General features: G+C 39.8%; 1 protein-coding gene across 10 annotated transcripts in view; it reads right to left on the bottom strand.

Moving 5' to 3' along the window:
* OSBPL9 (oxysterol binding protein like 9) overlaps nt 1–18,154 on the bottom strand; it is a 60,001-nt gene that overhangs the window by 2,706 nt on the left and 39,141 nt on the right. For 6 of the 10 annotated variants that reach the window (XM_083447917.1, XM_083447915.1, XM_083447923.1 and 3 more), the window contains 11 exons: nt 14,848–14,886; nt 8,740–8,833; nt 7,585–7,689; nt 6,855–7,014; nt 5,379–5,491; nt 4,845–4,963; nt 3,695–3,780; nt 2,932–3,106; nt 1,241–1,325; nt 947–1,057; nt 11–74 (listed from right to left, as the gene is read on the bottom strand). In XM_083447917.1, coding sequence (XP_083304043.1) covers nt 11–74; nt 947–1,057; nt 1,241–1,325; nt 2,932–3,106; nt 3,695–3,780; nt 4,845–4,963; nt 5,379–5,491; nt 6,855–7,014; nt 7,585–7,689; nt 8,740–8,833; nt 14,848–14,886 — 1,151 coding nt within the window. The remainder of the gene's footprint in view (nt 1–10; nt 75–946; nt 1,058–1,240; nt 1,326–2,931; nt 3,107–3,694; nt 3,781–4,844; nt 4,964–5,378; nt 5,492–6,854; nt 7,015–7,584; nt 7,690–8,739; nt 8,834–14,847; nt 14,887–18,154) is intronic. The other 4 variants (XM_083447918.1, XM_083447919.1, XM_083447916.1 and 1 more) reach the window with 1 other exon arrangement.

Below are 18,154 nucleotides of genomic sequence, written 5' to 3'. Positions count from 1 at the left end.
AGTCGCTTACCTCCCGTAACCATTGGGGAATGTTAGAATATAGTGCTCGTCATAATCTAGGCATGATACACACCCTGCAAGAGAAGAGGGCATTTTGAGAATAAGACAGTATTTTCATATGAAATAAGATGACAAAGGACCACAGAAGAATAAAAATGCCATGAAAATCTTGGCTGCAAGTTATTTTCCGTTGAAGAACTAAGCCAATGGAACCAGAAAAGAGAACCTATGCTCCTGCCCCTTGAAATGTTTTGGGCATTTCACAGTTCCCTCTCGCACCACCTCTGTAGTCCTTAATTTATGATAGCATAATGAAAAGAAATGGCAGCATATCTGAATCTTTAATCATTGTTCTCTGAATTCTCCCCCCCCCAAAGGTCCAATAAATCTATTTCCTGTTTGCCCCATTACTTTTTGCTCTGCTGCCATGTTTTAAGAACAAACATACAAGACAGTGCAACAAATAAACAGCCATACATTCAGTATTATCGATTGCAGCAGCTGCACTCTATGAGGTCTGGGCAGACAACTTTCTGATCCCTGCAGCCCAAGTGGTTCCCTTCCCCCTTAAAACTGGAAATGGGGATCTTCTACAGATAATACACATGCTGAATTATGTGCCCCATAGTTAATGCCAGTCATATTGTGACTTCAGTTCTCTTGGGTCAGTTGATGCCTTGTGGACTTAAAGCCAAAAATACATGGCATCAGAATGGGCTGGAGCCTTTGCAAACATTGCTGCAGGCAATCAGTATACAGTGAGACCTTTTTTATAATGAAAAGCAAGACCCAAAGGATTCTGTATTGGTTTGTGGCTACTGCTGTGATTGCTACCAGCCTTCAATGAGAAATGTTATCCAGCATGAAAAAATAATTAATCAAATACTTTCTCATAAATACATTAATTTAGAGAACCAGGAAGTAGATGCACATTTCTGTGACATACCTTGGCCTATATTATGAACGCCAATAGACATTCCCAGGAACTTTGACTTAGTCCAGATGTGGGCATTGAACTGTATTTTCTTGCTAGCGCATTCTGCATAAAATGCTGAAACTTAAGGACAGAAAGAAATGGTAAACGATAAAGCAATAAATTCAGGCTAAAACACCTGCAAAGCACAAATTGATATTTATTATTTACATCCCAAGTAAAAAATCAGCAGCAAAGCCCAACACTGACTAAACACCAGCATTAAAACAGAGGTTTTAAAAATCTGCAATAGGCTTCTTCACTTACTTGGAGGATGGTGAGAAACTTGTTCCGCTACAAACGATACACTGTTTTGAGTAACCCATGGAAGTGGTCCATCTGCCAGAGTTTCCTAGAAAGACGTATTCCAATGTTACATGATATACAGTCTTTTTAACACGTATACCGAGGTATTCAGATGTGTTCCCTACCTAAATCTTCCAAGGATGCACAGAATAAAGGGTAAAATACACAAGGGCACAATGTATGCTATTACCTAGGATGTGCATGATTTGTATGCCTAGGAAGAGACTGCGAAATAAATCTGGGAACACAGTATGACTTGCACAGTGGAGGAAGTGCACTACAGCATGATGTGTAGACATCACATGGATATGGTCTATGTAATCAGCATCTATGTGTATGACAAGAGAGGTGGGCCTGAGCATTCCAGGTCAAATACCATGTGTGGTGTGGGAAATGTCTGCATATGATTAGAAGGCATCATTCAGTGGTGGACAAACTTTGTTCCACAAAATTTACTCTCAGATTAGATGCACCAACTAGGAAAAGTCATGGCATTTGCCCACATATAAAGTATCATTTAGAAAACGTGCTCTCCCCTAAAATGAACAATGTGAAGCAAACTAGTCTGGAAAGGCCCTCAATGCTATCTACAAGTCCCCCATGTATTAGACAAGGATGATGATCAAGTCAAATAAGTGGTCCCAGATGGAAGGGAAGAAAAATAAACCCATTGTAAGAGCTAGCTCACATTATCACCAAAGTAGTAGTAGTAGTAGTAGTAGTAATAATAATAATAATAATAATAATAATAATAATAATAATAATAAATATATTTTTATTTATACCCTGCCCTCCCGGGCCAGAGCCAGGCTCAGGGCGGCTATCACCAATAAAATTACAATAAAACATAATGGGGGGGGGGGAACCAGTTTATTAAAATACGGGTTAAAATACAATTTAAAATGCAGCCTCATTTTAATAGTAGCCCATAAATCAAAAACATAAGGATCAGACTGAGTCCAAACCAAAGGCCAGGCGGAACAGCTCCGTCTTGCATGCCCTGCGGAAAGATGTCAAGTCCCACAGGGCCCTAGTCTCTTGTGACAGAGCGTTCCACCAAGTCGGGGCCAGTACTGAAAAGGCCCTGGCCTTAGTTGAGACCAATCTAACCACTGTGCAGCTTGGGACCTCCAAAGTGTTGTTATTTGTGGACCTTAAGGTCCTCCGTGGGGCATACCAGGAGAGGCGGTCCCGTAGGTACGAGGGTCCTAGGCCGCATAGGTCAATAAAGTATGATGTAACCATGAAGCTCAGTGGGTAACCACGGGCCAGTCACTATTCTATCTCACAGGGTTGTGAGGATAACATGGGAGGGGGAAAAACATGTATGTAGTCTAGAGCTGCCTGGAGGAAACGTGGAATATAACTGTAATAAATACATGAGCTAAATGCTAAACAAATTACTTAGAAATATATCCTGAGAAAGTGATCAGAAGACAGATGGCACAGTATGAGACAGAATGAGGTCTGACGCTGAATAAGAAAAATTAAATTTCTCAAGCTCTGGGTTGTTCAAGGCACCTTGAACTTAAAAATGGTGAACTGTCCCTTCCTCTCAACAAAATGGAAATGAGAGTTAAAGCTCTTATGAAATGGCTGAGATTAAAAAAAGTTGCATTTTGTAAACAAGCTGTTAAGTAATTTTTACTAACCGTAGTTTCTTCTTGTTCCACACTTGGCAGCACCCAGTGACACCGGAATATTTCTCCCAGGATGGGATTGTAAGGCTTTTTAGCAACAGACCCTTTTCTTCCTGCATGGAAAGCTGAGAGGTACCACTTTACCACCTGAACCATTCGGTCCTTTGGATCTTTTTGGTCACTAATACTAGAGAAGACATAATAGGATAACAAAAGATATTTTTTAAAAAATTGAAACCACAAAAAAAGTTATTCAAGATGTTTAAAACCGAGCTAGGAGAAAAAAATCTAACTGATGGTTTAGCTACACATAAAAGACCTAACCATTCCTACCTGTAAGATAAAATGCTTTACCAGCAATGTAAAACTAGCTGCCCAGTTTCAGTCCCAATACAATGGTACCTCGGGTTACATACGCTTCAGGTTACAGACTCCAACCAACCCAGAAATAGTACCTCGGGTTAAGAACTTTGCTTCAGCATGAGAACAGAAATCGTGCAGCGGCAGCACAGCGGCAGCAGGAGGCCCCATTAGCTAAAGTGGTGCTTCAGGTTAAGAACGGTTTCAGGTTAAGAACAGACCTCCAGAACGAATTAAGTACTTAACCCGAGGTACAACTGTATTGCTAGAGGCAGCTGGATCTGCCTAACAAGTAGGCAGCAAATCATGTATATGTTCAAATTAGATTATGGTCCTTAGACAAAAATGCATCCACTGAAGTGGAGCTTGCACTACTGCAGATATATAAGCTGTATGAAAACAAAATTGAGAATACCTTACAAATAAGTCTGGATGTGCAAAGAAGTCTGCATACATTTCTAAAAGTGATCTTCTTTCCAAAATAAAAGTTGGAAGAACCACCTGAGGGAAGAAACACACAAGACTCTTAAGCATTTGATTATCTAAAAAACACTTAAGTCTTAACGCTGCTCAAAACTGCTTAAGCATAATTTGACATTTCTAAGGGTCAGCACTTACTTCTGGTACCAACACTTAGTTAAAAAGCAGGTGGTCCTTTCCACTAAGCTTTCCAGTACAGGATTATTATTATTATTTTACACAATACATCCAAGAAACTTTAAAAGGAGGGACATAATATACTTCTGGTTTGTGATCAGCCTATTGCAAAAGAAGGAACCTATTATGTGCCCAATATTGTTTATTAAAAGAACAGCCCAGAACGTTGAGCATGGGGGATAATCCAAAACAGAAACAACATTGGAAACTCTATTCATTTCACGTGTTTGGAGATGTGAGAAATCACTACTCATCTCAGTTTAAAGGCAATAAATAATGAACATGCTGCTCAATCGGGCAGTAGGTAACTGGCTTAGCATTACTAAAAAAACAGCACTCACCATGAGCAGAAACCAAGGCTTGCTCCTTGTAATTTTTGAATTTTGTATTAAAATTCTTTACTTATTACTTGTGAGTTTTTTTAAGACTACGACTTACTATCACATGTGAATGAGATCAATAAAAAACCATAAGATTAAGTCTCCTTGAAATCAAGTTCAATGCTCCAGTCAAATTAATTTCAATGAGACTGAAACAGGCCTAACATTAAATGCTGAAGCCACTAGGGCTGTTCTATGGCACGCTCCCCCTAAAGTCAGGAGCCCTTAGGAGAGGGAGAGCTTTGGGCTGCAGTGTGGACAGCACATCTTGTGCAAATATCATTGTAAGAGTGCAGCAACTAGATGCCACCCTGTGTTGAATTTGAGCATGTAACAATCTATGCCATTGAAGAGATTACTTACAAACAAGTTTGTGCAGGTTTAACACATGCAGATTCAACAATCATAGTTAGGATTTGGGATAGAGGAGATGCAAAACTGATTTATTTGATGACGGAATACTCTTGCACTCAAAGCAATTAAAGCCACTAACTGCTCAAACTCCATGAACCTCCTTTTGACTCTTACCTTGGTTAAGTCCATTCCTAACCTAACTTGTGACAAAAGATGCATGATAACGCTCTTGTGTTCTTCCACAGACTCTCCTTCATTATCGTCATCTCTATCGTCGTGGGGATCAAACAGATCTGTAATAATAAACTGCATTCAACACATGCTTTACGGAAGAAGTAGAAAATATTCAAATAATCAAAATCTAATTAAGGGGTGGGGAACCTGTTTACCTTAATTTCATGTGTGTGAGAGAAAATGAGGAAGAAGGCGGCAGAAAGAGGGAGAGAAAACAAGGGCTCTGGGCCCCCCCACTGTCAGCCCAAGCGGGGGAAGGTTCCCGACACCTTATCTAATACGCCAAGATAGGCAAACATTGTTTTTCCGCCTTAACAATAGCACAGATATTGAAAGCAAGCATGCAGATAAAGATTGATTTATCCTCGCTGCTTAGCATAGAGAAGAAAAAGGAGTCTTTTGTAGTATCTATACATGCTGCAATTTGTAGCAAAGTGATGTTGGGGTCCCGGATGGTTTGTGAGCTTCTCTTACCAGCATCATTTGTCCCATTAGACATGGAAGAATTGAGGGACTCTGTTGTGTCTGGGCGCTTCATACTACTTCCTGTGCTGCTACGAGTTAGGATTGCCCCAGGCCCTGAAGAGCTACAGGAAGATACAAAGCATTTTAGACCTTTACAAACAGGATAAGGATGTGAAGAACTCCCACACTTGGGGAATGGCTGATAAACAGTAAATTCCAGGGCAGATAAAGAGCAGCTTTAAGGTATGGAAAAGAGATCAAAGGAAGGCCAATAGTTCACTTTCATTTCGCATTTTAAAAGATTTAAGGATTGTAGCCAGAGTTTAAGCCTCCAAGAGTCTGCTGACCCACAAGAGAGGCTTTTCAGGGAACACAGGTGGTTGCAGTGGGTAGAAAAGGAAACCTCTGTTGTGTTAGCAGCCTTCCACTTCCTTAACTTATAAATAAAAGTTCTTTACATATATTATCAGAATTTACCCGCCATTACTCTATGTTGTTGGTCACTTTGACAGGCAGGTCAACTGCCTGACATCACAGTGGCCCAACCACAAAGGAAAAAAACTGGAGCACACTCAAAGTGCACTAATTCTTTCCTTACAAGGAAAATACCTGCAGTGGGAGTTGTACTTTGTGCTGATTGGAACCCCTACTTTTGGCAGGGACCGCCCTCAGGAGTTCCCAAGTGGAACCAATCCCAGTGAAGCCTGTATTTGTCACCAAATTTAAAGGGCACCAAATCAAAACTCTGCCTTCCAAGAGCACTCTTAAGACTCTCAACTGGTTCCTTTGCAGCTTTGTTTTTGCCAGCCATTACATTTGACATCAGGTGTGGGAGGAACTGTTGAGCAAATTGGGACACCCGCCAGGCCAAATTAGGCCTGTATATGGTGGGTCAGATTTAGCAGAGTTTAAAGGCTAGATGGCTAAGGGCAACTCACTACTTAGTTGATGGCTGAGGTCTATGAGGAACACCTCTGTGCACCACACAGCAGCTCATGAATAAAACGTCAATTTCCATTAGCTTCTATAAGAATTTGTGCAATTTTCATATCCACGCAGGTCATAATGTGGGCACATTATAGTTGCTTCATTCACAGTATGATTTTTTAAAATCGGAATTGTTCTTAATTTGTATTTTTAAGAAAGTGAGAAAGTGGAGTAAAAATCTTGGGTTAGATCCAACACAGTTTGATCTGTTGCCCACTTGTACAATAAAGCTTATCTTTCCTTTCTTGCTCCCCTGCACCCTCTTAAAATCTGCTCTGGAGGGTCTGGGGATCCTGTGGAACAGATTTTGAAGGCGCAGAGGGAGCTGCAGGAGTGAGGTAAGAAACCATAAGTCCTGTTGTGCAAGCAGAAGGACATCACTGAGCACTGCCCACTGTCCTAACGATTTCTGCTACATGCATGGAATGTGGTCAGTGTATGTACCGACTTTGACAGTTCTCAAGGGAAAACAGTGTTCGTAGGCTTCCCATTACTTACTCCAAACATCTCTTTGGGGATGAGCTGCTTTGATAGAATTCATCAGCATCATAAAATTCATCTTCACTGCTGGAGTAAGAGAAATCTGGAACTGTATTTGGAGAAATATTGGCATGGCTCGGAGAAGTTAAACTGCTGCTAGGTGCTGACTGGCCACTTCCTGTAACGGTTAGGAGTATAAATGTAAAAAAAAACCAGTTTGTTGTTTTCAAACAAAACATAAGTAGCTGAACTATTATTAGCTCATGAAGTTCAAGATCAATAATGATTTATAAATAGATCTAAACACAGTATCTTTTAAAAAGTAACGACAACAATCAAAGGAATGGAAGAGACCTGTAACAGAGGTGATTGGATGTAAGGCATGTCTCTCCCAACCAGCACACACCAACCAGCATTCCTGATTGGTGCAGGTTGGGGCGGATAGGAGTTCGAGTCCAGCAATGTCTGGAGGGCACCAGGTTAGCCACTTTGGTCTAGAACATCACCAGGGTTTTATTCCATCCATGTGGAAATAGTGGGAGCCTATGAAATCACCAATAAAGCATGTGCATCATGAAAAGGGGTACCATTCAAATCCTGATGTTGCGGTACTACAACACCCATCTGTTCCAGAGAGAATGGCCAATGGTCAGAAAGGATGGGAGTTGTACTCCAGCAACATCTGGAGCCCCACTCCCACCAAACTGTGAGAGTGTATTTTGAAACAAGATAAGAATTTGTGCTATACCTGTACTATTTGGTGTTGGAGTCTGGTGACTTCCAATTAATGCTACAACTGGTCCAACTGCCAAGGATGAAGGTCGCTGCTCTGATTTGCAAAGCTGGGTTGGTTCTAAAAGTTATTACAAAGTGACAAGTGAAATGGTGTAAGCAAAAATCCTGACGTATTCATGGCATCATCCTAGGCACAGAATGTATTCTGCTGTTCTACTCTCCATGTGGGAAGATGAAGGCTCACTGCTCTTCCACATTCCTAGTTTAGTTGAGTATCTTTAATGCAAAGAACAGGCAATGAAGATAGGGAATGCAAACACACTACTATGTGAACTGATTATAAAAACACCACTTGTAAAAAGAAATCATTTAATTTGAGTACAAGAGGAAAGAGTCAAATATATTTCAGCACAGAGAATAAAGTTAGCTCATTTACAAAGCAACAGCACAGTACAGCACAAATAGCTTATAAGCTACATCCTTTATGCAACCACTTTCAGTGAATACAGTGGTACCTTGGTTCCCGAACGCCACAAACCCGGAAGTGAGTGTTCTGGTTTGTTAACATTTTTCAGAAGCCGAATGTCTGACACGGCTTCCGATTTGAGTGCAGGAAGCTCCTGCAGCCAATCGGAAGCCGTGCCTTGGTTTTTGAACCGTTTCGGGGGTCGGACTAAGTTTGAGAACCAAGGTACCACTGTATATGCATTCTACTGGGGTGGTTATCCTTGCCAGCTCCACTCAACAACCCCACGTACCTGCCAACTCCCCCTCCCGCACACCTGACCAAACCTTCCCCCCCCTTTACACTTCAACTATCCCTTCACTGCTTGCCCCAAGCCCCATCCTCTTTTAAAGGGGTGGTGCTTAGCCAAACTGCTTCGTGGAGCATCTCCCCTCCCTCATTAAACAGCTTCCTTGGGTCACCTGCCACCCACACTGCTAGCCTGTCTGCATGCTGTTCATCATGCTGGAATTGGTGTGGCAACAGCCTAACATTTTAATGCGTGTATGTAAGAAATAAAGGGATGTGGGGGGAGTGGGAGAAAGTGCATATAAAATAAATCACATTTGAGCTGAAACAGGGTATCTACTATTAATACTAAACATTACATTTTCATAAGTTTCAGAAACAAACATTTCCACAAGTAGTTTACAAATACTATACCTGAAGGTAAGACAGTTTGGGTAGGCATTGCGCTGATCACTGAAGATTCCAATAGACTAGGTTGATATATTGCATCAACAGGATTAATAGTGCTCTACGACACAAAAAACAAATTAAACCTTTTTTGAGAACCACAGCGGTGTGTGCTCCGTGCAGGAACTTTATTAATGCAATAGCAAATTCCTGAGAGAAATGCAAAGTGACAGAAGTACAGCAAATGTTCTCCAAGCATTAGTGGTCTGTACAGAATAGTAGTAGCAAGTTGAAAGTGAATTTAGTTAAGTGTAAATATAAATACTCTATCATAAAACCCAGGAGTCCCAGCTTTAATTTTTAACGTACTGATGTGATAGCAACCCTAAGAGATGACAGACGATCTAGAGATTGTGGTTTACTCCTGCTTTCAGAGAAGATACTCAACAATTCCAGAAGTACTACTGAACATGTGCCATAAGAATTTGTCAAGAATCTTGAACAGGAGTCACTATGAATATGTTTTGTGACTCAGAGATTTCATTCTGCTCCTTTGCAGTTTGAGGGGAAAGCATAATACATTGTCTGATCTTGTTTCACACTAGTTCATTCTACGTTGAGACACAGTTCCGTTTATCTTTCCACCTTCAATTTTCTTTTTCAGAAAAGCAATTGTCCCTTTAATAATACCCCTTAAGACCTCTTCGCACACTACCACACTTGCCAGATTCTGATGCAGGACTGATGTCACTTTGATCAGGACAGGAAATTAACAGAATGTATCAACTGTCACTATTTTAAAGGGGAAAAGACTATAAAACTTTCAGCAAGTTGAAAAATTGATGAAACTGAAAATTTCCAGTATATGGTGGGCTAGGTATTCATATGTTAGGGTTGCCACACATCCGGAATTTACCAGACATCGCTGGTATTTGGCCCTATTAAACAGCGCCCGGGCAGAAATTGCTGGAATGTCTGGGAAAATCCAGACATATGGCAGCCCATGTTGGAAATGGGAGATTTTGGAAAATTTCATTAAAAAGAGCTCGAAGCCTCTCTGTTTATTTAGAATTGGAGGTGGGGGAGAAGAACGCAACTTCAACAAAAACAAAAAAAAGCTTAATAACTTTTTTGTCTGGATTTTCACTTTTTGAAATATGGCAATCCTATCATATGTGCGTGCCCTCATTATACATGTAACATCTACTAGGATAGATCTGCTTCAAAGAATAGAAAAATGAAAGCAGTTGGGTATATGATGTGTACAGATGTGCGGCTCTGGTCACATGTTATGTGGTACAAGTGAAGGCATGCAAAGATCCACCATACTAAACAAACTGCAAGTGACGTCTTTGGGAAACAGCTGACTTTTCATTTTGTTCAAACTCTTGTCAGCAGAGTTCTAAATGTGTGGGTTAAATACAACTGAAATCACCTTTACTGATATTTAAAAACTAAACCTAAAACAATCCTGCCATTTGCAGAGCACACGGTCAGAAATAAAACAAGGTAAGGCTAGAGCAGTCAGCAACCTGAAAACTCAGCAGACAACCCAATCTGATAAGATCCATTTAAATCCAGATATTGTACAAGATTTCATATCAAAGAAAGATAAACCTAGAAAAACAGTAACTCAGAAGATTAGACACAGACTAAACCGAACATGAGCTTCTTTCTGGAAAAGTAGGACAGCAACAAAAATAATGAGGAGTTCTTGAAGATATGAAGAGAAGGGAAGCATTTGAGGGTAGTACAAGCAGGTAAGTTTTTCCTTTGCAAATGATTAGCAAGTGTTATCTGGCTTTCTGCACACACATTGAAGGACTGTTGTGATAATATATGGGAACAACTCAAAACTTGAGAAATACGGTAACTTCAGGGGCAAGAAATGTTTCTTGCAGCAAGTAATCTCTTCCTGCTTTTAAAATGGCAACAATGGCTAAACTTTGGAATTAGCTTCCTGTGGAGGAAGAACTAGATATGGAACAGCTTTAAATCTATGCAGCACAATAAATTTAAGCAACAGTAAAGGAGGGCATCTAATACAATCAATCTACTGATGGATGGAATCTGCCAGTGGAATGAGAAGCGAGACAATCTTCAGCAATCTCCCTCCCTTCCAAATCTGCTCTGGGCGATTGGGGGGGGGGGAGGCCTCCAGAGCAGATTTAGAGGCAACATGGGTGGATAGAGAATCTCCAAATGTTGCCTTTCTCTCCTATTCTGTGAATGGATTCCTTTCATCAGTTGATGAACAGTATTGGATACCACCCTAAATACTGGACAAGACAAAATTGCTGTCGGTAAATGAAATTAGTTAGAGCTTATTTTGTTCATTGCCATTTTTAACCATTATAAAATAGCATTTGACTCTAATTTTAAATGTACTGAGGTTGTTTGGAAACTGACTTTATACAATACAATTTGCTGTCAAAGATGAATGTTTGCTGTCAAAGATGAATGCCTCTTACTTCCAACATATTGGAATGATCTCCTTGATATTTTGCCCAGATCCTCACTGTTCTAAAGCTGTTCTAAAATGGTGGTGGCCCTCCAGTTGTTGGACTCCAACTCCCCTCTATCCTGCCTAACACGGCCAATGGTGAGGGCTGATGGAAGTTTGAGGTCAACAACATATGGAGGGTCACAGCTTGCCCACTCCTATTCTAAAGACTTTTATGGATCTTTGAGAATAATGCTTTACTGTTCAGTGTCAAAATGAGTTGTGTTTAAAAGTCAGTATTATTAATTCTACAAACACAAAAATCATGCCAGTTGAGAGAATGGGTGTGATCTAACTACCACGGCATTAGGTATAATTACGAGCATGGTTAGTTACTAATATATTTCCCCATAGCGAAGGTTAAATCTTGGTCCTCTCCTCCCTCTCTAATAAATACTATCTCTAGTTAATCTCAGAAGAGTATTTGTGAATGGTGTTCAGTCCTTGTACCAAACACTACGTAATGTCAATGCAAAGGCTTTTATTCCATAGTCGTCAAATCTAGTCAAGGTTTTGAAAGACATTATCAAAACCTGGTGATAATTTATCAGAGAACGTTGACAGACTTTCAGACATCTGAAGTGATGACACCAAAATATTCATTTTCAGGCATTTCAATTTCATTCACCTCAGTTCCTTATTACATTATGATTATATTGGTATACCAGAGGATCTGTACTTGAGGGAAAAAGACTAGTCAGATTGTTACAGAACTAAAGAATCATGCATTTTACTATGCGTACAATCAGGAAACAAGTTTTCAAAATTAAAACTATAGTAGATAATTAGGAGGCTATCATACTGGAAAAAAATCAAGCTAATTCAACCCTGCAAATATCACGGTATGTTTTTAAAACATGGATACTCTTAATGCATTTTAAATTACAATATACTCATCTGAAAGTAATTTCAGACAAGTTAGAAGCACTATTGGCTGGAGTTTTAAGGACAACGGATCAGATATTCAGCTTGTTCTGGATAGAGTTGAACTCCTCAAATAGCATTATAGCTTTTCAACTTACATGTCAGATTATTGGAATTTGCTTTACATAGCACTGCCCTTTGAGATAATTGGGAGCTTCAATTGGTCAGAAACAGTGAGGGTTCTGATGGGAGCTGTCCATTTTAGATCACATTGCACCTATCCTCTACCAACTTCACCAATTTGCGTCAAGTTTCAAATCAATGTGCAACCTATTATCTTCAGAGCCCTAAATGGTTTAGAACCAGAATCTCTCAGGAAAGTCGTTTCCCTATTCCCAATATGAACCTGTACAGGACGCTCACTCTACTTTAGAGGGCCTCACTCAGGTTCTGATTCTGTCTGAGATGAAGTTGGATACATGCGAGAGCGCCCTTTCAGTCATAGCACCCAGGATGTGGAAAGGCCTCTGAAAAATGCTTGGCCTCCTGACTGTCTGTTTTCAGGTAGGAGTTAGCAGACCTTTTTAGAACTGCAATTTTATCACATACTTTGCTGCCGTCTGGGTTCTTTAGTTTTAGGTTATAACTATGTTTTGTATTATACTACTATTTTATGAAAGCATCTTGTACACTTGTCTAAAAAGGAAGACCTTAAGTGAACAACAATAATCAACACGTTTCTACATTTCACCACAAGGCATCTTTGTGTATTTTACTGGTCATATTTAATAGTTATAACAGTGTTGTGTCAAACTAGCTTTATTGGGAGGTTCTTGGTTGAAGGTTTTTCATGAGCTGCTTCCCCCAAGTCAGAGGAGGAAGGCTCTTACAAGTTGTTAAATATATTGCAAGATAGAAAATTGTACCAGGGAAAACTGTACAAACAGAAAAGATAGCTAAATTAAGCCTACAGATGCAAAGTTTAACAAGTCTTTTTCAGCATTTTATATTGATGATTGTTACACCTTTGGATGCTATGCTGTACTGTATATTTATATATAGTACTTGGATTTTCTTCTCTCTAAAGTTGTTGTGTTTATTGTACCTGGATTTTTTCTTATATAAACTGCTTCGAGATATACTGATAACAATCTATAAATAGCTTAAATAAATTAAGGCTTCTGGGATTTCAAGTCAAATGTTTTCTCCAGGTAAACTAAATGAAACTGGACCATTCAATGTTGATGTTTTAGAAATAACTTGTTCATGTTAAGGACATTCAATCCTTTCTACAAGCTCTTCAGTGTTATTTTTAAAAGGTGTGTGTTATGCTATGTTGATTTCAAGCTTATAGGAAATAACATCTTGTGTTCCATGTGATTGAAAAGCTTTCATTTAATTATAAACTCTGCAAAGTCTTCACAGCCAGCCTCCTATTAATCTACAAGCAACACCAATTGAAACACTAGAAAAGTAGAAGATTAACACATTGTGTATCTAAGGGTTCAAGCAAAAACAGATAAACATGACCGGAAATATTTTGAATTGTAATACAGTACAAGTAAGTTTGAGAACTGGTAGGAGCTCAGTACTGTTTAAATTGGAAACTCAAGAGGACTAAGGCCTTGTTTATTATGCTCATCACAAGAAATTCTGGCAATCAAGTTCCTTAACTGCAGATCTGCCATTCCTGAGTAATTACTATTCCTCTTAAAACTGCATTCTCCATTGCTCCCAGAATGCTGTAGTGTTTAGAAGTTATTTATAATCGATTGATTTGATGCTATGCACCCACATCTTATTTTCAAACTTGTTGTAGCAGAAAGGAAGAACTTGCTTTGAATTTCCACATTTATAAGACATAATCTCCTTTGAGACCATTAATGAATGCATATGAACTCATACAGTTAAGAGGCTATCCTTAAACTTTGCAAGCTAGTTCACCAACTTTATTTATAGGGGAATTCTCACTGTGACTGTCCTGTGATTCACTAGTGATATCATATACAGTATATAGAAGGTACTTTATATTCCCAACTTTATGGCATGATGAGGGTTTTCTTAAAAACAGACCTACACTTACCCTACCAGACTGCAGTTACACTCTGGTCTCATGGGGTCCAGCACTACTTTGTTTCCTGTAGTTCTAAGGGTCTTAAAATGTGTTTTTAAGTTTCAGCAACGAGGGAAATGGGCCATGAAAAAAGGTCCCAACTATTTATTAAAATCTAGGGTCAACTAGAAAATAAGAAAAACAAGCTACTTCACATAACTGTTCTGCTCTTGTTTAAACTAAAATGCCAATTTAAGTTCCTACCAATTTACAAACACTCAGAAGTCAGGAAAATGTATACAAATGGAAGACAGAAGTAAAGTTACATGAAGTATATACAACAAAGCAATGTGACAGAAACTTCTAGCATGTATTTCAAAAGCAGTATTATAAAGAAATGTTATTCTGAAAGCACGTGCATTTCAGGTACAAGAAGAGTGACCAAGGTATCATCCCAGTTTTTCCCCATTGTGGGTTTAAATTTGCTTCATTAATAAGAAATAGTGGTGATAAAAGCGAAGCTGGAATTTAATATTCTTAATTGTGATTTTTGAAGCATAAGGAAAGTGACAACATATTGAGGAGACACCAGAAGATGTGACTAAGAAAAAGAATGTCAAAATTGAATGGAAGTTCAAGCCCCTGTGGCCATATGACTGCAGCTTTAACGTTCTGCCGAAATAAAGGGAGATTGAAAGATTATATTTAAACTTACTATAAGTCCATCTGCGTGCTTCTCCTCATTACTTTGGTCCTTAAGGAAAAATGTTACAAATATTAACATATCATTTTTTTACTAGATGCCATGTCTTTGCTTATATGAGAATAATTGTTTCTCTCCGGAATTTTTTACTAGATGCTCTGAAAGCAAAATGTCTCTGAAGGAAAAGAAACCGATTAACCATTAGAAACCTTGCACTTTATAAGCCATTGGTATCTTCTTACAATAGCTAGCTATGTTTGCTATCATCTGAAGATAATAAAGGCTAACATATCAATACTGAAAAGCGCTTTCTGTCAGGTGAATATAACACTGAAGAGGCATGCTGCTATGTATCTACCAGTTCTATTTATTACCAAGTATCATGAAGAGGCCTGCACAAATGCTTAGACACTTGCAAGATATTTCTGTGACATGCAAGGTATTTCTGTGACATGCTCCTTGATGTTTTGGAAACTATCACCTGGAAAAAATTACAAGTCACTTAAAAGAAAAGCACAATAGTGAAGGGTTTATTTGGCCATGACAAAATGCCTCAGTACCAGTTAAATAAACCCCTCACAGGTTTTATCTCTGTGGTCTAGAGTAAGTGTAATGCTAGCCAACCCTTCAAAAATGGTTAAGGGATTAGGTATAGGCTGTAGGATCATGTATTTTCCCTTCTTTCAGGTGCAAGGTTCCACCCTACTCCTCAGCTGTACCTTAGCTGTGAATGAATTGTCATTCATCTTACATTCAAACCGCATCTCCCTATACAGTACAAGTAATCCGTAGTTAACCAGAGTACACCAACATTTAGCAGATTTTCCTTTTATGAAGTCTAGGATTCTCCTCGACAAAACAAAATTATTCTGCCCTTCTTCCAATGAACTCAAGGTGGAGTCCAAGGTTGTCTTTTCCCACCCCGTATTAGTTTCATGGGCTGAACCTTGTTGGGCTGAGTATGCACCACTGGCCAAAGGTCACACGGTAAGCTTCATGGTTGGGGGAGGGATTGAACATGGTTTAACTGAGGAAGTGCCAATCAGAAATATCAGCTGGAAATTTCATCATTGAGTAGGTACCAAAAGAGCACAGTGAAGGGACCTACTTGCCTGATGTCACTAGGCAGTGAGTCCCAAAGTATAGCTGCTCCCACACTAGAAGATTGCATATTATGTGGCACCTTTAACAGTGCCAGTTCTGGGGATCAAAGCAGCTGAGTGGGCACACATGGGGCAAGATGAAGTTGCAAGTAAAGTGGTACCAAGCTGCTAAAGGCTTTACAGACTAACAGTAACACCTTGAACTTGGCCTGGTAGCAAACCGGCAGCCAGTGCAGATCTCTGAGTAGAGATGTTACAGGCTGAGGTCTCACTCCTGGCAGCAACCGTGTTGCAACATTCCTCACGAACTGTAGGCTTTTGGATTAAGCACAAGGGAAACCCCACACAGAGTGTACTGCAGTCATCCAATCTTGGAAGTCACCAGTGGCTGAACTACCGTGGTCAAGCTCTCGTGGTCCAGGAACAGCCATAGCTGTAGCACCAGTCACAGCTGGTAAAAGACTCTTCTAGCCACTGATGATACCTGGGCCTCCAGGGACAGAGCTGGATACAGAAACAGCTCTAAACAATGGAGGTGATGTTGAATAAAACTGCCAGTATATCAAAAGCCATACTGAAGACTATACGGTAACAGAAGAATGCTGGGAACCAATCATAACATGCATTAACAACTTTATTGGGACTGTAATTAAATGATGAATATTAGTATTTTATTTAATACTTAAACACGGAATCATAGAATTGGAAGGGACCCCACGGGCCATCTAGTTCAATCCCCTGCAATGCAGGGATTTCAGCTAAAGCATCCATGACAGATGCCCATCCAACCTGTGTTTAAAAACCTCCAAGGAAAGAGTGTCCACCACCTCTAGTGGGAGTCTGTTCCAATGCTGAACAACTCTTACTGTCAGAAAGTAAGACAGTAAGAGCCTCCTTCCTTGCAACTGGTTCCAGGAGCTGGAACCTCCTTCCTTGCAACTTGAGTCCTATCCTCCAGAGCAGGAGAAAAAAAGCAGGCTCCCTCTTCCATGTGACAGCCCTTAAGATAATTGCAGATGGCTATCATATCTCCTAATCTGTGGCATATGCATATACTTGAGAGATGAGAGTTCCTAATCAGATTATTCTAAAAGAATATATGTAATTTTTAATGTTGAAAACTTAATTAATTAAAGTCATTAAAATAATATACAAACTCCGTGGTGGAGTACAGCCAATTATCCATTGTAGAATCCACAGAATGGAAACAAGATCCAATGCATAATCATGTAATGACAAAGGCGATTACACTAATCCCAAATATTCATTGAAACATGCACACACATATATTAAATGCACAGTGATCATGCTCTATGCTCTTCTTTTGTGGACCAGGGACAATAAAAGGCTTGCATTTTGCTAAAATAAAGCTGCTACAAAAACGAAGGTAGCTTTATGTTTTCTCAACCTAAAGCATAATCATACAAAGTCCATTATTCCAAGTCACCCAAGGTCCTATAACTTGAGTCAGAAAAAAACCTAGCTACTTTGATTTCTCTTGCACATTTCCCATGGAACCTATTGTGGGTTTGCAGGAGCTGAATTCCTAATTCTTTCAAGTAAATGCTGCTCAAAGCATGGCACTATTTTTAGAGCTAGGAGGGACTAGATGAGGGCCTCAAACATCAGTTTTTATCTTGATGGTTTTAAAATATTATAAATGGATTGAGAAGACATAAGGCTGACAGGGAGTTATGAACAATTCTATGTTAGTAGGAACGCCATCTCTTTATGGGACTCTAACCATGCAATGCCCCCTTTCCATACAATTCACCGGCATTGCTCCACAGCCTCAACAGAGTCCTTGAATTGGGATATTGCCTCTCGCTCATCTGACTGGAAGTGGAGGGATGCATATATAGAAACCTTTGCCTATCGTGTGGCTAGGTGGCCTATAAAAGGTGAGTGTCTCTACTCACATTTGCCTCTCCTCATACCTACTTTCAGCTCTGATCTTGCTCACCACTGGTATGCATCTCATGGAAGCAGGCTTATTAGGGAATGTGACACAAGCTGCAAAAAGTTCCCTATCCCTATCTTAATGCATTGGAGTCTGAGATATTGGGCTGGATCCAAACTTTACGGCTGCAGGCAGGAGTATCTCGAGTGGCGTTTCACTCAGGGGGTGCTCCTACTGTTGGTGGTAAGGGAACAACTTCTGCCAATTCTCCCCTTCTGCTGCAGCCCCCAGAACCCTCAGAATGATGTGGGACACT

This window comes from Podarcis tiliguerta (genome assembly GCF_965153285.1).
Source record: "Podarcis tiliguerta genome assembly, chromosome: 6".
Lineage (NCBI taxonomy): Eukaryota > Metazoa > Chordata > Lepidosauria > Squamata > Lacertidae > Podarcis > Podarcis tiliguerta.
The sequence above is the reverse complement of the archived record's forward strand: the minus strand, read 5'-3'. Positions and strand labels throughout refer to the sequence as shown.